This window comes from Arachis hypogaea, chromosome 11 (genome assembly GCF_003086295.3).
Source record: "Arachis hypogaea cultivar Tifrunner chromosome 11, arahy.Tifrunner.gnm2.J5K5, whole genome shotgun sequence".
NCBI classification, from domain to species: domain Eukaryota; kingdom Viridiplantae; phylum Streptophyta; class Magnoliopsida; order Fabales; family Fabaceae; genus Arachis; species Arachis hypogaea.
This window is the reverse complement of record NC_092046.1, coordinates 66,351,596-66,373,012: the sequence shown is the minus strand read 5'-3', so window position 1 is coordinate 66,373,012 and position 21,417 is coordinate 66,351,596. Positions and strand designations below refer to the sequence as shown.

At 36.2% G+C, this 21,417-nt stretch overlaps 1 protein-coding gene across 1 annotated transcript; it reads right to left on the bottom strand.

The window, feature by feature from the left end:
• Positions 1-15,209: 15,209 nt before the first annotated feature.
• On the bottom strand, positions 15,210-20,520 carry LOC112722196 (uncharacterized). The gene is made up of 9 exons (XM_072206970.1): positions 20,425-20,520; positions 19,814-20,226; positions 19,096-19,161; positions 18,899-18,955; positions 18,526-18,801; positions 17,527-17,766; positions 16,850-17,089; positions 16,219-16,458; positions 15,210-16,031 (listed from the first exon to the last, which is right to left on the bottom strand). Exons 1-9 carry the CDS (start codon positions 20,456-20,458, stop codon positions 15,837-15,839), a joined length of 1,761 nt encoding a protein of 586 aa, XP_072063071.1. The 5' UTR covers positions 20,459-20,520; the 3' UTR covers positions 15,210-15,836.
• Positions 20,521-21,417: the final 897 nt, after the last annotated feature.

Below are 21,417 nucleotides of genomic sequence, written 5' to 3'. Positions count from 1 at the left end.
GGTTTCTGCACGGCTAATCAACTGTCAGATTTCTCGTCTCGGATGAAAAATACCAGGTACAGCTATCGCATGGCTAATCATCTGTCGGTTCCCACTAGCGTCGGAATAGAATCCATTTATCCTTTTGCACACTGTCACTGCGCCCAACATTCGCAGGTCTGAAGCTCGTCACAGTCATCCCTTCCCAGATCCTACTCGGAATACCACAGACAAGGTTTAGACTTTCCGGATCCCATGAATGGCTATCAATGATTCTAGCCTATACCACAAAGATACTAATCTCACGGACTCGGTCCGTGTATTAGATAACCAAGAGAATATACTCCGGCTGTTGTCCAATGACTACGTTGAACATCATGTAGACCGCTTTGTGGTTGTTAGGCACGCGGATCTTGGCTAAGCGAGTAACGAAGATTGGGTGATTGTCACGAGTCACCCCTTCATTCTGACTTAACTGAATTAAGTACAAGAGTATATCTTGGAGAATAAGTAGGCATGAATTAAAAGAAAAACAATAGTACTTGCATTAATTCATGAAGAACAGTAGAGCTCCACACCTTAATCTATGGGGTGTAGAAACTCCACCGTAGAAAATACATAAGTGAGAAAGGTCTAGGCATGGCTGTGAGGCCAGCCTCTCAAAACGTGAACAATGGTCTAAGGACTAAACTTCCAGAGATGTAAATATCTGAATACAATAGTAAAAAATGCTATTTATACTAAACTAGTAACTTATGTTTACAGAAAATGAGTAACTAAGTGCAGATAGTGCAGAAATCCACTTCCGGGGCCTACTTGGTGTGTGCTTGGGCTGAGCATTGAAGCTTTTTTCGTACATAGGCTGTTCCTGGAGTTAAACGCCAGCTTGGGTGCTAGTTTGGGCGTTTAACTCCAATTCTGGTGCCAGTTTGGGCGTTTTACGCTAGAAAGTTTTAGGCTGGCTTTGGACGCCAGTTTGGGCCAGGATGGCAAAGTATGAACTATTATAAATTTCTGGAAAGCCAAGGATGTCTACTTTCTAATGCAATTGAGAGCGTGCCAATTGGGCTTCTGTAGCTCCAGAAAATCCATTTCGAGTGTAGGAGGGTCAGAATCCAACAGCATCTGTAGTCCTTTTTCAGTCTCTGAATCAGATTTTCGTTCAGGTCCCTCAATTTCAGCCAGAAAATATCTGAAATTACAGAAAAATGCACAAACTCATAGTAAAGTCCATAAATGTTATTTTTGAATAAAAACTAATAAAAATATAATAAAAAGTAACTAAAACATACTAAAAACTATGTAAAAACAATGCCAAAAAGGATATAAATTATCCGCTCATCAGTAATCGAGGAGCCTTTAAGGAAAGCTTAAACAAAATCATAAAAATAAAAGTGGAACACTCATGTAGCCGAAACTTGCGTACGAAGGAAAGCAAAGACACACACACAAGCTCTGAGTTCGACTTGCAAAGCCAAGGCCTGTGATACAAAAATTGTGGTCGGTCTAGAATTTCTCATATAAAAATAAGAACTTCGTTGTAAGCATAGCTCCAAACCCACAAACAATTCTCACAACAAATTTAATTTGGTTTATCACAAGTACAAACCCCAATAAGAATTAACCGAAGTATTTAAACTCCGCGTTGTCTCACAAGGAATTGCAATGAAGTGGTCAATTATTGGCTATGAAGGAACAAGGGGCTTGGTTTGGTAAAAGGGCAAGAAATTAAATGGGCAAGAATTTAAATAACAAGAAGAGTAAATCAAGAAGTAATAAAGGCAAGGTAAAGGACTCTTGGCTAGATATAGGTAATTGAGATCACCATCCTTGTCTACAAACCATGTATTGACAATTATAAGGAACCAAACTCATTAAGTCTACTTACAAAAGTCTTAAGTACGTAATATCTACTCCTAGGCTTGAAGTACGTCAAATGGCTTGATCAACATCAATCCATAAGTCCTAACCTAGCTACTAATTGACTTAGTAGTAGGCTAGAGTCAATGGTTATCAAATTGACCACTAAGGATTCTCAAATCACCAATTCAATGAGACCCAATGACTCAAGGTCACTCAATTCCCTTAGCCTAGGCCAAGAGTAAGAAAACTACTCAAAAGCTAGAGAAAACATTCTATCAAACACCTAGTGTGCAATAAAAGTAAACATCACAAAATACAAGAATTAACAAGATCCACAACCATCATGAGCAAGAAATCAACAATAGCAATGAAGATAAACATAAAAGAAGACATGAAAACATAAAATTGCATTGGAAGAAATCAAGATCCAACAATGTTTCATCAACATAAAAGAGAGCATGAAAAGGGAAATTAACACTACAAACTAAGAGAATCAAGATGTAGAAACAAGAAATTGTAAGGAAAACAAGATGAAATCAAGTAATCAAATCTAGATCTAAGAGAAATTAACCTAATCTTAACCTAATTCTAGAGAGAAAAGGGAGCTTCTCTCTCTAGAAAACTAACTAAAGGTTCATCATGACTAACTAAGTGCTCCCCCTTTGCTCAATCTTCAATTCAGCATGAAATACTCTCAGAAACGAGTTGGATTTGGGCCTGGGCAACTCAGAAATTGCCCCCAGCGATTTCACTTTAAGTAGGTCACGTGCCAAGTATCACGCGTGCGCGTGGGTGACGCGTGCATGTCGCTGGCCAAAACCTCTACTCACGCGTACGCGTGTGTGACGCGTGCACGTGGCTTGCGAATCTTCAATGCACGCGTGCGCGTGTATGACGCGTTCGTGTGGCCCTCAATTCTCCAAATGCTCATTTCTTCATGGATTCTCCACTTTGCATGCTTTTCTCTTCATTTCTTCCATCCGATACTTTCCTTATGAACCTGAAATCACTCAACAAACACATCAAGGCATCGAATGGAATTAAAGTGAATTAAAATCACCAATTTAAGGGCCTAAAAAGCATGTTTTTACACTTAAGCACAATTTAAGGGAGAATTACAAAACCATGCTATTTCATTGAATAAATGTGAGAAAAGGTGATAAAATCCCCTAAATTAAGCACAAGATAAACCACAAAATTGAGGTTTATCAAACCTCCCCACTCTTAAACCAAGCATGTCCTCATGCTAAAATCAAGAAAGAAACAAAGGGTATCAACATTTATTCAATACAAACTACCTACATGCAATCTACCTATATGCAACTATCTGAATGAATGCAACTACTTGGTCAAAATAATTCAATTCTCAAGAATGCATATACAAGTGCAAGGGCTAAAGCAATAGCAATCAAATCAAACCCACAATTGAATTGAGTTATTGAAAGATTTCACGAACTTGCAAGAAAAGATTATCATGGGTGGACACATGTAATTGAGTAATCGAACCCTCACCGGATGTGTATCCGCTCTAGTCGCTCAAGTGTTTGGGGTTGATTCACTCAATTCTCTCTTAATCATGCTTTCCAAGATTTGTTTTTTATCTAACAATCAACAATTATTTCATCCATGCATACAAATATCATGAGGACTTTCCTATAGGTTATGATGGGGCTAGGGTCAAGGTAAGGATGCATATGGTCAAGTGGACTAGAATTTGAATCTTCGATTAGCCTAAACTTCCCACCTAACCTATGACAACCTATATAATTTCAAAGCTAACCTAACTACCCATTCTTCACTTTTTCGCACACTCATGCATTTTCTTTTCATCACCACACATATGCATTGATTTTTATTGAACTTTACTTTGGGGTATTTTGTCCCCTTTTTATTACTTTTTCTATTTCTTTCTTTTTTCTCTTCTATTTTTTTCTTTTTATATATATATTTTTTTTTCTTTTTATTTTTCTCATTTTTCATTTTTTTTCAAACTAAAATATACACAAAAGCATCAATGCATATGATTTAACGTTCGATGCATGAGTATGCACCCGATTCCTAATATTTTCAACAAAACTACAAAATACACTTTTATCTTTACCCAATATTTCCAACTCTCCCAGAATCAGATGATAAACACTCTCACTAGCCTAAGATAATTAAAGATCCAACCAAGGGACATTTATTATTTTTTACTTAGGGCTTGTAATGTGCTAAAATTAAGAACAAATGGGTTTAGCATAGGCTCAAAGTTAGTTAACAATGGAAGATAAAAGGTAGGCTATTTGGGTAAGTGAGCTAATCGAAACAATGGCCTCAATCATATAAATGCATTCATACACAAAATAATGGACATAAAGAATCAAACAAGTCAAAGATTACATTCATAGAAAGAGAATAATGCACACAAGAATGAAAATAAGTGGTTGTATGATGTAATCACACAATTAGGCTCAAATCTCACATGCTTGTGTTCTTATATCAAAAATCATGTTCCATAATATATGTAATTCAAGCAAGTTCTAAATTTTTTTTCAATCAATTGGGGTGCCCTATAGATAAATTTCTTGAAAAATCTCATTATTTTGACTAAGCTTATTATGTATATATATGCAAAATAATAAAATGCAACTAAAAATCCTAGAAGACCTAAAAATGAAATGCAAAAGTGTTGGGATTAGAAATTTGTCACCCAAGAACGCCGACTGGTCGGACAACCTCCCCACACTTAAAAGTTTGCACCGTCCTCGGTGCACTCAAAGATGAGCAAGGCGGTACAGCGATTCTCCGAGTTGCCACCTTCAGCTGGCGGATCAACCGGTGCTGTGTGTTCTTTCTTCCCGCTTCCATTTTTGCTTTATGGTGCATCGGACATGAAAAATAGGAAATAACACTGTAAGATGAGAAAATACAAAAGCAAGGAAGCGTGCATTGTTGGAATGAGGTAAATCACTAGAATGGAGTGAGTGAATTAGTGTGACATTGAGGAAGAGTAAGTGTGCGAATTCTAAATTAGGCACCCTTTAGAACACACACACTATCATAGAGAGCTATGTCATAATTACACAAAGAAAGTATGCACGTCACTCATTCTAGTGTGCTTGAGATACTTCGAAGAGACTTATAGGTTAAAACAATCAAATAAGCAATAGGGAAGCATAAAAGCATTCAAGCAAAGTCAAGCAATTGTGAATTGGATAATGGATGGACATTGATTGATGTGCAAGGTAACTTTAATGAACAAGATGGAATGTGAAACTTACACATCAAACAATGACACATATTAAAGTTTATTTGCAACACCTAAGTGATATAGAGGTAGAGCACATGGATGCTATGGAACTTAAGAAAGAGAATATAGCAGTGAAAATCAATAACATAGCAAGCATGGTCCACAAAGCTTAGAAAGCTCAAAAAAATATGTCACTAGGTAAGCTTTCGATCCAATTTCACAATTTCAAAATCTCAATGCATGAAATAGGTGATGTGAATACGGATCAAGCATAGCAAGCATCATCTAAAAAAATGCATTGATAATGTACAATTGCCTAACGATGGATGATGAATGCATGGCGGCCAAAACATGCAATTCAAAAGAGTTAAGATACTTGGAGGTAATGTACAAGTACTTGGTATTCAAAAATATTAAGCATGAAAAGTTCCAAACCAAGTAACCAAATATAACCTCAACAAAGAATCCAACAAGGAATATAAACAAAATTGATGTTAAGATAACATCCTATTAGTAATCAGCAGCAGTAAACAGTAAACAAGATTAGTAATCTAACACTTATAATGGAAAACAAAAGTTAAACAAAAATTAAACTAACTAACTAATTAAAAGAAATGGTGTTATACGGTGTTTGGTAGTGTTGGATGATGTTTGAAGGGTGGAAAGAAAAGAAGAGAAGAGAGAAGAAGAAAAGAAATGGAAAGAAGATGAGAAAAGAAGTGTGTGATGCAGGGCAGCCCACGCGTACGCGTCAGTGACCCGTGCGCGTGGAGTGGTGAAATGAAAGCGACGCGTACGCATGAGTCACGCATGCGCGTCGATGGGTTATTTAGAGAGCGACGCATACACGTAGGTAACCTTGCGCGAAAGGCACAGTGTTCGCGCAGTGCTGGCGCAACTCTCGGGTTTTTAGCTGGGAGGTGGAATTTTTGAATCCACGCGTGGATGACGCGTGCGCGTGGATGGTCGAAAATACTTGGGTCACGCATACGCATGGATGATGCTCTGTTTTTCAAAGTTTTTCCATGTTCTTGCACCAAACCAAGCATTCCAAGCTTCTAAACAACTACCAGAACATCATAAAACCTTATTTAACCTATTAGACTCCCAAATAAACTCAACTAAGCAATCAAAACAAGGAATTAAACCTATTTTACCAATATTTACAGAAAGGAAAAGGGGAAAGATGTTACCATGGTGGAGTGTCTCCCACCTAGCACTTTTGTTTATTGTCCTTAAGTTGGACTTATGGGGAGCTCCTCTTATTCAAGGTAGCTTGTGCTTGAATCCATCCTTGAACATCCACCAATGCCTGGACTTCCAATAAGCTCCATCATTCAAAGTTAATAGCTCCAAACTTTGATGGAGTTCTTCACAACCCATAGGCTCCAAAAGTTGATCCTCACATTGTAATCTGGGATCTCATACTTTGTTTTCACACCCGTCTTCAAATTGGTCATGGTGATTCCCTCCGGGTGGTAGGAAAGTCGAATTCTCATTAAGGCACCAAACTACCCTCCTAGACCCATCTACTTGAGCACTACACCAATCCATGCTCCTCAGTTTTGAGCTTCCAACCATAATGAGCCTAGATTTACAACGCCAACCACTAAACATCCTCCTCTTACGCTTAATTCCGCAAAGCGCCCTAAGTTGGCCATCTGTTTCAAGAATACCATATTTAAGTGGGATACTAAAGCTAAGAGTTAGAAGTTTTACCCACTCAAATGAAGAATTAGATGACAACCTAGGTGGAAGAGTTCCCAACGATCTTGATAAAGTATGCTCCACTCCCGTCTATCCTCTTCTAAAGGCGTCTACCACTTGGCAAGGTTCTTCAAGCTCTACCTCTTGCCAAGCTTCTTCAAGTTCACATTCTTCTTCACCAAATTCTTCTATCTCTTCCACATCGCTCAAATCATAAATAGGAGGTTTAGTGAAGTCCACCTCATCATAATTTCAAGCATAGTGGGGAAGGACTCATCATGCTCAAAAGGATCATATGTTGATGCAGAATCATCATAGATAGGAGGGCTTGTTGCTTGGAACACTTCTTCCAATTCTTCACTCACAATATGCCTTGGAGGTTGCACATCCTCCCCAACATTGCTTTCTAGTCCAATGGAAGAAGGCTCAACAAGATCATCAAGGGGATTGATCAATGTGGACAAAAAATCACTAATGATGGAATCTACTTCTTGATCAATTTCCCTCAACTCTCTATCCACTTCCTTAACATCACTCTCCTCTTTAACATCCCTTCCAAATTTCGTAGAAGAAGGCTCTTCAACTTGAGATTCCTCTATGTGCTCAACATATCCTAAACACCCAATCACTACCTCCTCTTGTTCAATAATCTCTACCTCCTCCTCTTGTTGTACTTCTTGCTTTAACTCCTCTTCCTCACCTTGGAGCTCCAAATTCACTCCCTCGCTAAGCTCTTTGGGTGCTTCTTCACATTCAACAATGGGAGTACCTTGATCACGCAAGCTTAGGCGGGATGAGACTATGTTACTAATGGCTTCTACCATGATAGCCATCTTGGTTTTTAGCTCCTTAAACTCTTCTTCATGATTCATACACCTAGCTAGAAGTTCTTGTTGCTCTCGCATTTGGTCTTTCGATGAAGGTGGTGGTGGAAAAGAAGGTTCATTGTTTGAGGAAAAGGTATTATAGTTGAAAGGTGGTTCATATTGGTGAAAGTCTTGAGGTGGTGTATATGAAATTTGTGGTTCTCGGGAGTATTGGGGTTGGAATGGTGGTTCTAGGTATGGCTCATATGGTGGTTGGTACGGTGGATATGGGTTAGGGTCATATGGGGTGAATGGTGGTATGAGGCTTGTGAATGAGGTTATTGTGGACTATGTTGAGGGAAAGGGTCATATGTATGTAGTGGTTGTGGTTGACAATCACAATAAGGGTCATCACACACATTAGATTGGTATGCATCAAGAGTTGGATTGTACCCATAAGAAACTGGAGAGTAATCATGTTGGGGTGGCGCTTGAATGGCTTGGGTGGAATAAAATTCCTTTTGTTCCTTGCGCATCTCTGTGAGGAGAGTAGTCATGTCCCCAAGAACTCTTGTCAAACTTGATTCGGGAGGAGGTTGTTGCCAAGAAGATTGTCCATAATCTTGGGGCTCCTCCCACCGTCGATCTCCAAATCATTGATGCAAATCCTCATTAAAGCTTCCATTTCCTACAACATAGTTTGAACCACACTCATAGCCAAAGTGATGAGAATTCATGGTGATAAGAAAAAACAAAAACAAATTCTAACAAGAAACAAAGAAAACCAAATCCTAAAACTAGCAAAAACTAACAAAGAAGAAAAAGGCAAACATATTCACAATATTTACAATAGCCAATAACATAGCACCATTACAATTCCCCGGCAACGGCGCCATAAATTTGATACGAAAATTGTTGTCGGTCTAGAATTTCTCTTAGAAATAAGAACTTCGTTGTAAGCATAGATCCAAACCAACAAACAATTCTCACATCAAATTTAATTTGGTTTTGTCACAAGTACAAACCCCAATAAGAATTAACCGAAGTATTTAAACTCCGGGTCGTCTCACAAGGAATTGCAATGAAGTGGTCAATTATTGGCTATGAAGGAACAAGGGGTTTGGTTTGGTAAATGGGCAAGAAATTAAATGGGCAAGAATTTAAATGACAAGAAGAGTAAATCAAGAAGTAATAAAAGCAAAGTAAAGGACTCTTGGCTAGACATAGGTAATTGAGATCACCATCCTTATCTATAAACCATGTATTGACAATTATAAGGAACCAAACTCATTAAGTCTACTTACAAAAGCCTTAAGTACATAATATCTACTCCTAGGCTTGAAGTACGTCAAATGGTTTGATCAACATTAATCCATAAGTCCTAACCTAGCTACTAATTGACTTAGTAGTAGGCTAGAGTCAATGGTTATCAAATTGACCACTAAGGGTTTTCAAATCACCAATTCAATGAGACCCAATGACTCAAGATCACTCAATTCTCTTAGCCTAGGCCAAGAGTAAGAAAACTACTCAAAAGCTAGAGGAAACATTCTATCAAACACCTAGTGTGCAATAAAAGTAAACATCACAAAATACAAGAATTAACAAGATCCACAACCATCATGAGCAAGAAATCAACAATAGCAATGAAGATAAACATAAAAGAAGACATGGAAATATAAAATTGCATTAGAAGAAATCAAGATCCAACAATGGTTCATCAACATAAAAGAGAGCATGAAAAGGGAAATTAACACTACAAACTAAGAGAATCAAGATGTAGAAACAAGAAATTGTAAGAGAAACAAGATGAAATCAAGTAATCAAATCTAGATATAAGAGAAATTAACCTAATCCTAACCTAATTCTAGAGAGAAGAGGGAGCTTCTCTCTCTAGAAAACTAACTAAAGGCTCATCATGACTAACTAAGTGCTCCCCTTTGCTCAATCTTTAATTCTGCATGAAATACCCTCAGAAACGTGTTGGATTTAGGCTTGGGCATCTCAAAAATTGCCCCCAGCGATTTCACTTTAAGTGGGTCACGTGCCAAGCGTCACGCGTGCGCGTGGGTGACGCGTGCGCGTCGCTGGCCAAAACCTCTACTCACGCGTACACGTGCGTGACGCGTGCGCGTGGCTTGCGAATCTTCAATGCACGCGTGCGCGTGTATGACACGTACGCGTGGATCTCAATTCTCCAAATGCTCATTTCTTCATAGATTCTCCACTTTGCATGCTTTCTCTTCATTTTTTCCATCCAATACTTGCCTTATGAACCTAAAATCACTCAACAAACACATCAAGGCATCGAATGGAATTAAAGTGAATTAAAATCACCAATTTAAGGGCATAAAAAGCATGTTTTTACACTTAAGCACAATTTAAGGGAGAATTACAAAACCATGCTATTTCATTGAATAAATGTGAGAAAATGTGATAAAATCCCCTAAATTAAGCACAAGATAAACCACAAAATTGGGGTTTATCAGCCGGCCAGAGAATACTTATATACATATATACATATATACAACCCAAAGTCTCCCCAAAATACTCAAAATAAACACTTAGTTCTCCATAAAGCCTCTAGGAAGATTAAACATAACATACAAGTGAAGAAAAGTCTAGATACATATATATACATAGTAAAAGATCAAAACCAGCATCCCAACTTCACTTGCAGAGTAAATCCAGACGCCTAGCGAGGTGCCTCTCGACCTGCATTTGAAAAGGATAACATATGTATGGAATGAGAACCGGGGGTTCTCAACATGGTGATGGTACCAACATACATAATTATTTACAGAGGTGATTCTAGAACTCCGACACTCAGATTTAAAACTTAGATTTATAAATTAAACCAGAAATCAAGTAAACTATCTAAGGCACTTGAGTTCCAAATCTAATTCTAACTCAACACTTTACTTTTACCTCATCCAACCCTCCAAAACACTGGTAGAACTACCCTCATCACACCTCCACCACACGAGGGGTCTCTCAGTTGCATAGACATACAATGCAAACAAAGAAAACACAAGTATAGGTAGCAGTTATAGCAGATAGGACAAGTAACAATTATTTATAGATTAATCAATTAGGCAAGCTAGAACAAAGCATACTCAAACAAGTTACACAAATGTATGATGCATGTCTGCCCTATGACCGATGATATCATCTACAGCCAATCTCGACATGTCCGATAGCGAACCCTAGACAGAATACCACAACATGGAATAGGTATTACTCGTCTCTCCATGCCGGTGTTTCACCCAATCCAGAATAAGTATTACTCGTCTACTCAGGTAGGTGCCTCAAACCATAACTCGGGTAGGAATTACTCGTCTATCCACAGGCCATGACTCGGATAGAAATTACTCGTCTACCCTCAAAATTGCATCATACGTATCTATTCTCAAAGTTATATCTCGAATAGGAGTTACTCATTTTTTCCTAAAGCCATTACTCAATATCTAATTCAGCATAATCAACGCCTCATTTATTCAGTTATCACTTCATTACCTTAACAACTCAGCCATTCACTTCTCAATCTCTTCTCAACTTTCTGTTTAACTTCTACAACATGCCCACCCTTTTTCTAGAGCTTGAAGACTTGTTAACGGATTTTAAACAGGGGTTAAAAAGATTTGGAAAGATAGAGGATTGACTTAACACTAAAAAATCTCATTTTAGGCTAAAATAGGGGCTCGTGTACGCGAGACTATGTCCGCATACGCGAGATTGCAAAATAGGGAAGTGTGCTAGCATCGTGTGTGTACTCTCGCGTACGTGAGCTTTCAAAAGTTGGGTTCTGCGTACGTAGGCCTTGCCTCACTTACGCGAGATTACAAAACAGTAAGCATAGCTCGCATCGCACGTGCAGGTCGCGTACGCGACACTCTCTTTACTTCAAAAGCTGTGAAGTCATTAAAAATCAGTTTTATACACCTAACTTTCGACGCTCATAACTTTCTCTACAATCCAATTTTCACAAACTTTAAACCGTTTTGAAGTTCTTGAAATTATCTTTAATTTGAAATAAATTTCATTCAAATCCAAAATCCGAGGCTCAAGTTATGATCCGCCGAAGTTGGTTAGAAATAACTTTTTTAAGAAAACACCAAAAATCCCATTCTTTCCAAATTCTTAATTTCAAACCAAAGTTTCACAATCCAAAACACACCAAATTTCATCCAAACAACTCCATACCCTTATCATCTCTTCCGTAACATATCAATTACTCAATCTTAATAATTCTACCCCAACAATTCTCAATCAAAACAATGCAATGCATCAACACATCAATAATTATACTCAGGTCATCAAGTCTCATCAACCATCAACCACAATCATATCAATAACCAACAAACTGACCATACCGCATCATTTTAACACATATTACATTAACTAAAACCACTAGATATGCACCAAATACATAATTCAACTTATCCTTGGTTGTCTAGCCTAAGTTTTCAAGATACATTATATATTATCTATGAGAAACCAAAACTATACCATGGCCGATTTCTTCCTAATGCCAAAGCACCACAAATATCTCCATTTTCAAGTGTCCAATGCCCCGAAGCCTCACAGAATGAAAACTCAACCTCCACTGTTCACTTTCTAGTCACCGATATCACTAAATTTGCCTCCAAAACATATATCTCACTCTAATTCTACATAAATACTACAAAATCAAACTAGGGCTCATAACTATCATTAATTAACGAGAGTTAGTGGTTTCTCACCTTACCAATGATCGTTTGAGACAAGACCCAATGAGTCTCCAAGGTTACTTCAACCCTAAAGTACCAAAATCACATAATCCCTCAAAATCAAAACTTCAAATTTTTGAAATTAGAGAGAGAGTGGCTGAGTGAAAAATGGATAGATTCTTACCAAATTATTCGGTGAGTTTTGTAGACAATTCTGAGATGAACGTGTGGCCATTGACGGCTCGTCAATCGAAGCTACGAATTGAAAGTTATATGAGATTGAAAATTTGGGTGAGGGTTTGGGTTTCACATGCATTCTTCCTCCCTCCCTTCAGTTTTTTAGTGTGATATATGATAAGTGAGGGGAGAAGATACAAGTTAGGCCTTTTATATGACGGGCCTTGGGTCCGATTTGGGTCCAGTCCAACCGGTTTAGTCTGTTTGACCTAATTTTAGGCCAAAATTTTTAAAATTAGTGTCAAAATTTATATTTTAATTATTTCTACTTCATTAAACTATAAAATTCAATTTCCTAATTTCTTTGATTAATAATTGATACTTTTAAAATTAGTGTCAAAATTTATATTTTAATTATTTCTACTTCATTAAACTATAAAATTTAATTTCCTAATTTCTTTGATTAATAATTGATTTATTAGCTAATTATTCATTAATTACGCGGGGTTTACATATTTTATTGGTTGATATATTAATTTATAGTCTAAGTCATTGGACCGTGAGGCGACACTGGCGGAGACCTTCAAGTATATCCATACTTCAGTCAGTGGCCCATTATGTGAGTTTAAATTAATTCTAAGTTTCAAATTTATTTAGTTTAAAGATAATTGTTTAAATATTATCCTAATCACGACGTGTGTAATACAGGAGGATTACACGCAGATGTTGGAGGCCGTGACCCAGCAATCTCAGCCGCCTAGTGGGAATGATGAAGCCGGCTTCGGGGCCTCAGTGGTAGGTCCTGATAGGATTTGGCATGAGACTGCCTTTGAGTCCCACAAGAATCGCTATTTTCGGGTTGGGGTCGTTCTTCGCCAGTGGCCTTTGCTCCTCTGCATTGGCAGCGGCTTCCTCTACCTCAGCCTCTTTCACTAGACCTGTTGATCCCTAGGAAGTTGTCGACTTGAGGGAGGAGGTGCAAAAGCTGACACAGGAGCTTCACCAGCAAACGGAGCAGTCTGAGTAGAGGTACAACGACCTTCTTGTACGCATGGGAAGAGCCGTTGCCATCAGCTTGGACTTGATGGAGAAGCTGGAGCAGCTCAATCGGTTACGAGAGCAGAAGGAGGAGTACAACCAGCAGATGCGCACTAGAGGCAGTAGCGCTGGAAGCAGTGGCATTGTTGGTTCCAGCGGCAACGCTGCTAGTAGGATACCAATGTCAGCACCTACCTCGCCGCCTCAACAGGGGGACCACGACGATGACGACGGCGGCGACGATTACCGAGATCTGTAGGGGTTTCATTTTCTTGTTTGTCTACTTCATTGTATTCTACTTTTGTGATATTTTATTGCATTCAAACCATTTATTTTTAATAAAATAATTTGTTGATTTTTGCTAATTTTAGATTTCTGCCAACAATTTTGTTAACAAGAGTATTAATTTGACTAATAATTTTGACTTAACTGTGCCAAAAAAAATTAAAAATATTACTATAAGATTTATCGTCGGATAAATCTGACGATAACTTGGCGCCTAAACATGTGAAATGGCATATCATCGGATTAATTCGACAGTAATCATCAACTCCGTCTCGATAAATTCATTGAAAATACCAACAGAAAATTCATCGGTAAACAGTTTTCAACGACGTTTATACCGTCAACTCCAGGACAACGATAAATCTGACGGTAACTTTATTACCGATGAATTTATTTGATGAGTTCGATGGTAAATCCGACGATACTCAATATTTTTCTTGTAGTGTCGCTTTCTTCCATCCTATACATCACCACACCGGAGTGTTAAATAATTATTATATTGAAATTATATATTTTTTGCTACATTAGAAAACATGTTAAAAAATTTATAAATACAAGCATCTTATTATATAATAAATTTGTTTATTAGAATTAGATATTATAACTTCATCAAACTTGTGTGAATGTAAAAATGTATTTTTATCTGCTTATTTCTGATATCAAGATAATATCAACGCATTTTTTGTGTGTAATATCTTTTACATTAATGTCATATTAAATAACTATTATTTATTTATTTATTTATTTATTTATATAGAGACAATTTGGTCTACTTGTATTATCAAAATTAATTTACTATTATTCTTAATATATGTCTTTTTTTAAGAAAAATATCTTGAAATCCAGAAATAAAAGATTTGAAACAATTAATAGGCAAACTGTATAATATTTGAACATGTATATCAATTTGTTATGCTTTACAATGTTATAATATATGCCATCTAATTAGTAATACATAGTAATGTTTAATATAAATATAACAAAAATAAATTTTTTATGCAGATATCTTCTGATAAAAAAATTTTAAAAATATATATAATACGTCAGTTTTTATTCCTTATAAAATTTGAATGTCATAGTTTTGGGTTTTGACAACATAATTCTTTTTGTTTTAACCCCCAAAATTACCAAAGTTATTATTTTAAGTTTTAACCCTTATATATGAGTCATTGAAAATTTGAGATTAACATGATGATGGTTTAGTTTCTTAAAAGTCTAATTATTTATTACATTTGATCTCTATTGAGTAACCCTGTTATGATGGCTTAAAGTGTTCCTCCCTCCCTTATTATGTTCCTTTCTTAAGATTCCACACACTTTTAATATGAGTACTTTCGGAAAATTGGATCGAATAGACTAATTTAAATTCTTCCAAAGTTAAAAATTGATAAAATAAAAAAAGCAGAGTCCACCTTCCAATAAAAATTAGGCAATTCATAAAAGCCCAACTAAATAACCAGGCACTAATCCAAGTGAGCGGAAACAAAGAAATGCAGAGCGCTCTGCTTATAAGAAAAACCAAAAACAGAAAAAGAAACAAACAAAAAAGAAAAACCAAAAAACAGAATAGAAGAAAAAGCGTTCACAGATATCCTAGAGGAACTGGGCTTTTTCAATGTTTCCTTCCTCCGATTAAGATTTTACAAAAAATGCTATCTCCACCAATGGCTTTTTCCTATGCATGTGTTAAGATATTTTGGTGGTTCTTAAAGCACCTGGTAAGCACATCAAATTTCCGGAAATAACTTCTATAATATACCTTTTGATACTTTGAGGCAAGCAAAGAAGGTTGATAGCAGTAGTAGTAGTTCTATGTTTTCATAAGGGAAACATCCCCTTCCCATGGCAAAATCATAATAACATTCTTGGAAATGCCTTTTTCCCCTCAAATCTACCAAATATTCTCTCCTACGATCTCACCATATAAATATCTGTGTTGGAATTCAAAAGAGGCCCAGAGGAAGAATGTACGAACAAATTGCACATTGTGAGTTGCATGAATCCTCATAGGTAGGAAGGAAGGTCCTTGACAAAGAAAGTTTACAGAGTTTGCTGAATTGTGGGATCACTTGAACCCATCCAAGCCACCTCAACACCAGCTGAGTTTGTGTAGGATTGCTGATAAACTGAATGGATTGTCAACGACGGTGGAGGGTTTGATGGGTGGTCAAACTTACAACATGCTCCAAACTTGCATATTCCGAGGCAAATGTATTCGGGGCATGCACTCTTGTCCTGGAAAGTTCACCATAAATAATAAATAAAAAAAATTAAGTCGAACTAGCTTTTACTCTTCTGGAATTAGGCATACCATCATAGCTAGTACACAGCCATGTTATTTCCATTTTAGAGCATTTACATTATTAGCATACAAAACATTAAAATAAATAAACAAATAAAAAAATAACAGAGAAAGACTTACAGGTTTCAGAGGCAGGCCCTTGTCATTGAGAGTGCATGGAGGTACACTTGCAAGCTTATTCTTCTGACGGTGAGATTTACGTTTGGATTTAGACTTGGAATCCCCAGGTATTTCTGCAAGCTCATCAACTCCAACTTGCATCTGCTTTTGTCGGGGCGTAGAAGCTTTTGTTTTGATTGCTGGGTTATTCATGACATGTGTAGGTGGATGCATACCCATCACAGATGGCTTGATAGGTGCCTTCAAAAACCACAAATAAGGTTAAAATTTTCAAAAAAGTTGTTTTACAGCCAAAAGGACATTTAAATATTTAAGGAAGAAAAGGAGGTGAAGGGAGAAGAAAATCCAGTTTACACCATCATCATTTGAATGTGCAAATACCCTGACTTCCTCTAAGATTCAGTGAAATTCATCGGTGCTCCTCACTATTTGTCCAAGTGTAGGGAGGTTTGTGTGTATGTATATGTATATGTACAAGGGTATTTAGTATTAATAGCTAGGTACATTTTAGAGAATTTACATTATTAGCATACGATATATATTAAAATAAAAAAAATAGACAGCTCGATGCACAAACATGTCGCGTTAATGACATTTGTGGCTGAAATAAACAAATAAAAAATAGACTCACAGGTCTCAAAAGCAGGCCCTTGTCATTGAGAGTGCTTGGAGGTAAATTTGCAAGCTTATTCTTCTGACGGCGAGATTTACCTTTGGATTTAGACTTAGAATCTTCAGGTATTTTTGCAAACTCATCAACTCCGTCTTGGATCTGCTTTTGTCGGGGCGTATAAGCATTTGTTTTGATTGTTGAGTTGTTCATGACATATTTAGGTGGATGCATACTCATCGTAGATGGGCAGATCGGTGCCTTCACAAATCACAAACAACAAATAAGTTGAAATTGTAAAGAGCAAATTACCTTTACGGGAGGTTTGTGTAATGTACAAGGTTAATTAGTATTAATGTAACATTTTACAAAATATTAGAAGACCAAATATATTATATTATTACTTAAATGTTAGGGGAGGTCAATGGATGGTTTAAGAAACAGAGAGAAGCTGAGGTTAAATGTTTAATTTTGCCAATGTCAGAGGAGGAGAGTGCAATTAGAGAAAGTCTAGTGTACAACGTCTTCGTATGAGTAGTTATCTATATAAAACTTAGAGCAAATTGTCCAAGTATCACTGATCTCCCTTTACGGGAGGTTTTTGTATATGTACAAGACTCATACATAGCCATGTTACTTCCATTTTAGAGCATTTTCATTATTAGCATATGATATATAAATAATAAAGAAAGACTTACCGGTCTCAAAAGTAGGCCCTTGCCATTGAGATTGCATGGAGGTAAACTTGCAAGTTTATTCTTCTTACAGCGAGATTTACGTTTGGATTTAGGCTTAGAATCCCCAGGTATTTCTGCAAACTCATCAACTCCAACTTGGATCTGATTTTGTTGGGGCGTATAAGCGTTTGTTTCGATAGCTGGGTAGCTCTTGACATGTGTAGGTGGATGCATACTCATCACACATGGGCATATAGGTGCCTTCACAAACCACAAATGAGTTGAAAAGGGATATTTAAATATTTAAGGAACAAAAAGGAGGAAAAAGGAGAAGTCCAGTGTATAAGGATTTCATGTGAATAGTATATATATATATATATATTAGAGCAAATTACCCTGAACCTCCTCTAAGATTCGGTGAAATTCATCGGTGTTCCCCACTATTTATCCAAGTGTTACTGACCTCCCTTTATAAGATGTTTGTGTGTATATGTACAAAGGTATTTAGCATGACTGTAACATTTTACAGAATATTAGAAGATCAATTATATTATATTATTAATTTATTACCTAAATGTTGGGAGAGGTCAAGGTATAGTTTTAGAAAAAGAGAGGAATTGGGTTCAATTTTGCCAATGTCAGAGAAGGAGAATGTAATTTGCCCTATAGTTTAAGGACCCAAAGTGATATAGTTCAAAATTGATTCAATGGATGAAACTAAAGTTCCACTGCTTAATACTCATTCCACCACTCAGTATTGACTATTGATGTTATTGCAACAACCAATAGGCAAAAATATTTCACTGTCTAAAATGTAATTTCCAGCAAATCTTGGAGCCATTGGAAGAACTATGTACAGTCAGAAAAAGGGAAACCCGTACCGCCTCGGCAACAGTAATGTATTATGTCATGCAACAATAATGTTGGGTTGTTGGTTCATAGAGGATTTGCAGACTAAATGCCATCTAGTAATACACTAATACAATAAACACTTACTAGTATTGAATCTGTTGTGTTTACCTGATAATGATATGCATTCCAATCAGAATCTTGAGGAGAAACTTGAGTAGGCAAAAGCATCATCGGCAGAAAAGGAGAAGTTTTGTTTACTGTTCCTGGAGAAGAGCCTGATGATGCAGACTGTTGCAGTACACCACTAAATGAAATAGATCCTACATTATCATACATAGGAGGAGGATCGCATCCTCCAGTTGTCGGGTTAGGATGATTATACTTGCAGTTTTCTCCAAACTTACATGACCCATGTTGCATGTAATAGGCACAATCTTTCTCTCCCTTTCATGAAAAGCAACCTTTTATAAGTACAAAACAGAAACAGGCAAAAGATAGTTCATGTCAATTTATAGGGATCAAAATCAAGGGTTAAACGTACCGGACGGATAGGCAGGTCAAGAAAGTTCAGTTCTGCAGCTGGTAGTGATGGATAATACTGGTATAACATCAGTCAAGACACATATCATGTACATTTCATATATTGTGTAACAAAATGATAAATTGATAATAAACTAACACAATATGAAATATAAATTTTTCAACATTATTTGTGTAGAAGCATAAGATTATAATAACCTTGCATTCTGTTTGGCCGGATCTTTCTGATGGTTCTTGTCTTTCTTGTGACTGCTCCTTAGCAACCTTATAATGCATTGTTAGAACATCAAAATTGTTAAATTGAGAATCTTTCGACAAAATAACAAGATATGAGATGTTAACTGGCTACTCAAATTCAATCACCATAGGAGATGTTGGCTAATTGTACAGATATATTATGTTAAATGGATCATAATCCATTTCGAAGTACTACTTTTTCTACCATTTTATCCGTAGTGACTCCTTTTACGAGGAATCAACAAGGGAAAATTTCGAAATTTACAGAACTAACTAAACAATGCCATATAGGAAAACAAACTCAAATCGACAGTTTAAAATATGATAACCAAGATATCAAATTTATTACTATGCATTTCAATGCTGAAATTAGGAAGCGTTGATTTTCTGAGCATTGTAGCAGCTTAATGTGTTTAAATCTCTTTGCTCTATATTTAAAAAATGCACAGCCATGATTGCATGAACAAAAATACTAGTGTTACCTCTTTGGCTAAGGCAATGCCCTTTTCGGCTTCTCCACTGTTTGAAGATTCAATTTATAAAGTTGATAACAAAATAACAAAATATCACAAAAGACAAGTGGCCCAAAAAACAAAACAAATTATCAAATCATATGCATCACTAACATTCTAAAAAATCAATAATGCCAGAAGAAAGAGCCAAGAAAAAAGAAAAAGACCTTTGTTTTCCGACCAGCGCCTCTCTTTTTTCTCTTCTCAGCTCCAACGCAGTTGCCATCATAAACACTTTCATTCACATAATCATCTTCCCAACTATTTCTCTCCGAGCCCTCAATATCCCGATCATCACCATTAACACCCTGTTGACCAAAGTTTAAAACTTGATCCAGAGTTTCAACACCCACTCGCCCTTCACCCTTCAATTCTAGTTTGCCCTTAAGGTCCCCGCAGAGGGCACCTTCCTGGGACGTTTGATGGTGATCAGAGGGAGAAGAAAGAGGAGCCCGTGGTGGCTGTGGTGGATGTTGTTGACCACTGCCATTGGTAAACAAAGAAGAAGAAGAAGAAGCTGAATTGGACTCAGAGGGTTGGACTGTACTCGCTGCCCATTTTGTTTGCAGATTTCCCATAACTGCTTTGGGAAAGAAGAAGAATAAGAAGTAGCTGAATTTGCTTAGGAAAGAAGGAAAAGTGGAAAACAGAAGAAGCAGTGTGAACCAAAAAAGTGAAAGAGTACGGAAGTAGAAGAAAATTAGACTATTAATAGGTAGGTGTTATGGAATAGTGTGCTAATTAATTCATCATTTATACTGATTAGTTACCCACTCACAAATGTAAATGCACCATGCAAGAACCTCTTCCATAAACTAGCTATGAGACTAGTCAACTTTTTCGTATAATATCTCCAGCTATTCTAACTTCCAACACGGGACCTGATTTGATACTGCATACTTAACGAAAATATTTGGTAGCAAAAAAACAGTCATAATTTATTTTATTTAATATTTATTAATTATTATGATAATTAATAAATGTTAAATAAAATAAATTTTGACTATTTTTTTTTTTGTTTTTCTAATATTATCCTAAATTTAAATGGAGTTTTAGAATTCTATAATTAAAAGAACATTAAATTAGTCAACCATTATTTCATCAAAAAACTCGTGATTTCAAAGCTTTTTTTTTTTCAATCAAACTCTGAAGTATTTGATCTAAGACTTAAGAAGGGTTAGTCATCAGAATAATTAGAGTAGCTTAAAAATATGTTTTAAGATAGTTTTTTAAAGAAAGAAGCTATTATTTCTTTCTAGAATTTAAAATTTTAGGTTTAATTTTTTTTTTAAATTTAAATTTAAATTTTTATTTAGGATAAATTTGTTTACATTTTCTTATTCTATTGTCTTAATTTTTCTCATTTTTCTTATTAGTTTTTCTATTTTGCTACTTTTTAATTTATGAACAATTGTCAATTTCCAATTTCCTTTAATGTAATTTGATGTTTTATATTTTTTTGATGATTTTTGAGTTATTGTTCTTAGTTTCTTATATTTGGTAACTTTAGATTTTATTATTATTGCGATTTAATATGATTTGGTTAGCATTTGTTAGCTTTACTCTTGTCATTTAAATTTTTGCATTTTTGCCTTCAACCCCTTATGCTCATAACCGATAATATACACACTTCACTACAATTTTTTTGAGAGACGACCCAAGATCTAATACTCTCGGTTTTTATTGGTTTGCATTCATGACAAACAAAATTAAACTCTGATAAGGGTCATTTGTCGGTTTGGGATTATGCTTGCAACGAAATTTCTAGTTT

Bases quoted from the DNA above. Each gene is read 5' to 3' on its own strand.
- LOC112722196 (XM_072206970.1), bottom strand. From the start codon at position 20,458: ATGGAAGAGGTTCTTGCATGGTGCATTTACATTT. The intron at 20,227-20,424 runs GTGAGTGGGTAA...TTCCCAAAGCAG, and splicing joins TGCATGGTGCATTTACATTT to TTATGGGAAATCTGCAAACA. The intron at 17,767-18,525 runs GTAAACACAACA...TGGTTTGTGAAG, and splicing joins GGAATGCATATCATTATCAG to GCACCTATATGCCCATGTGT.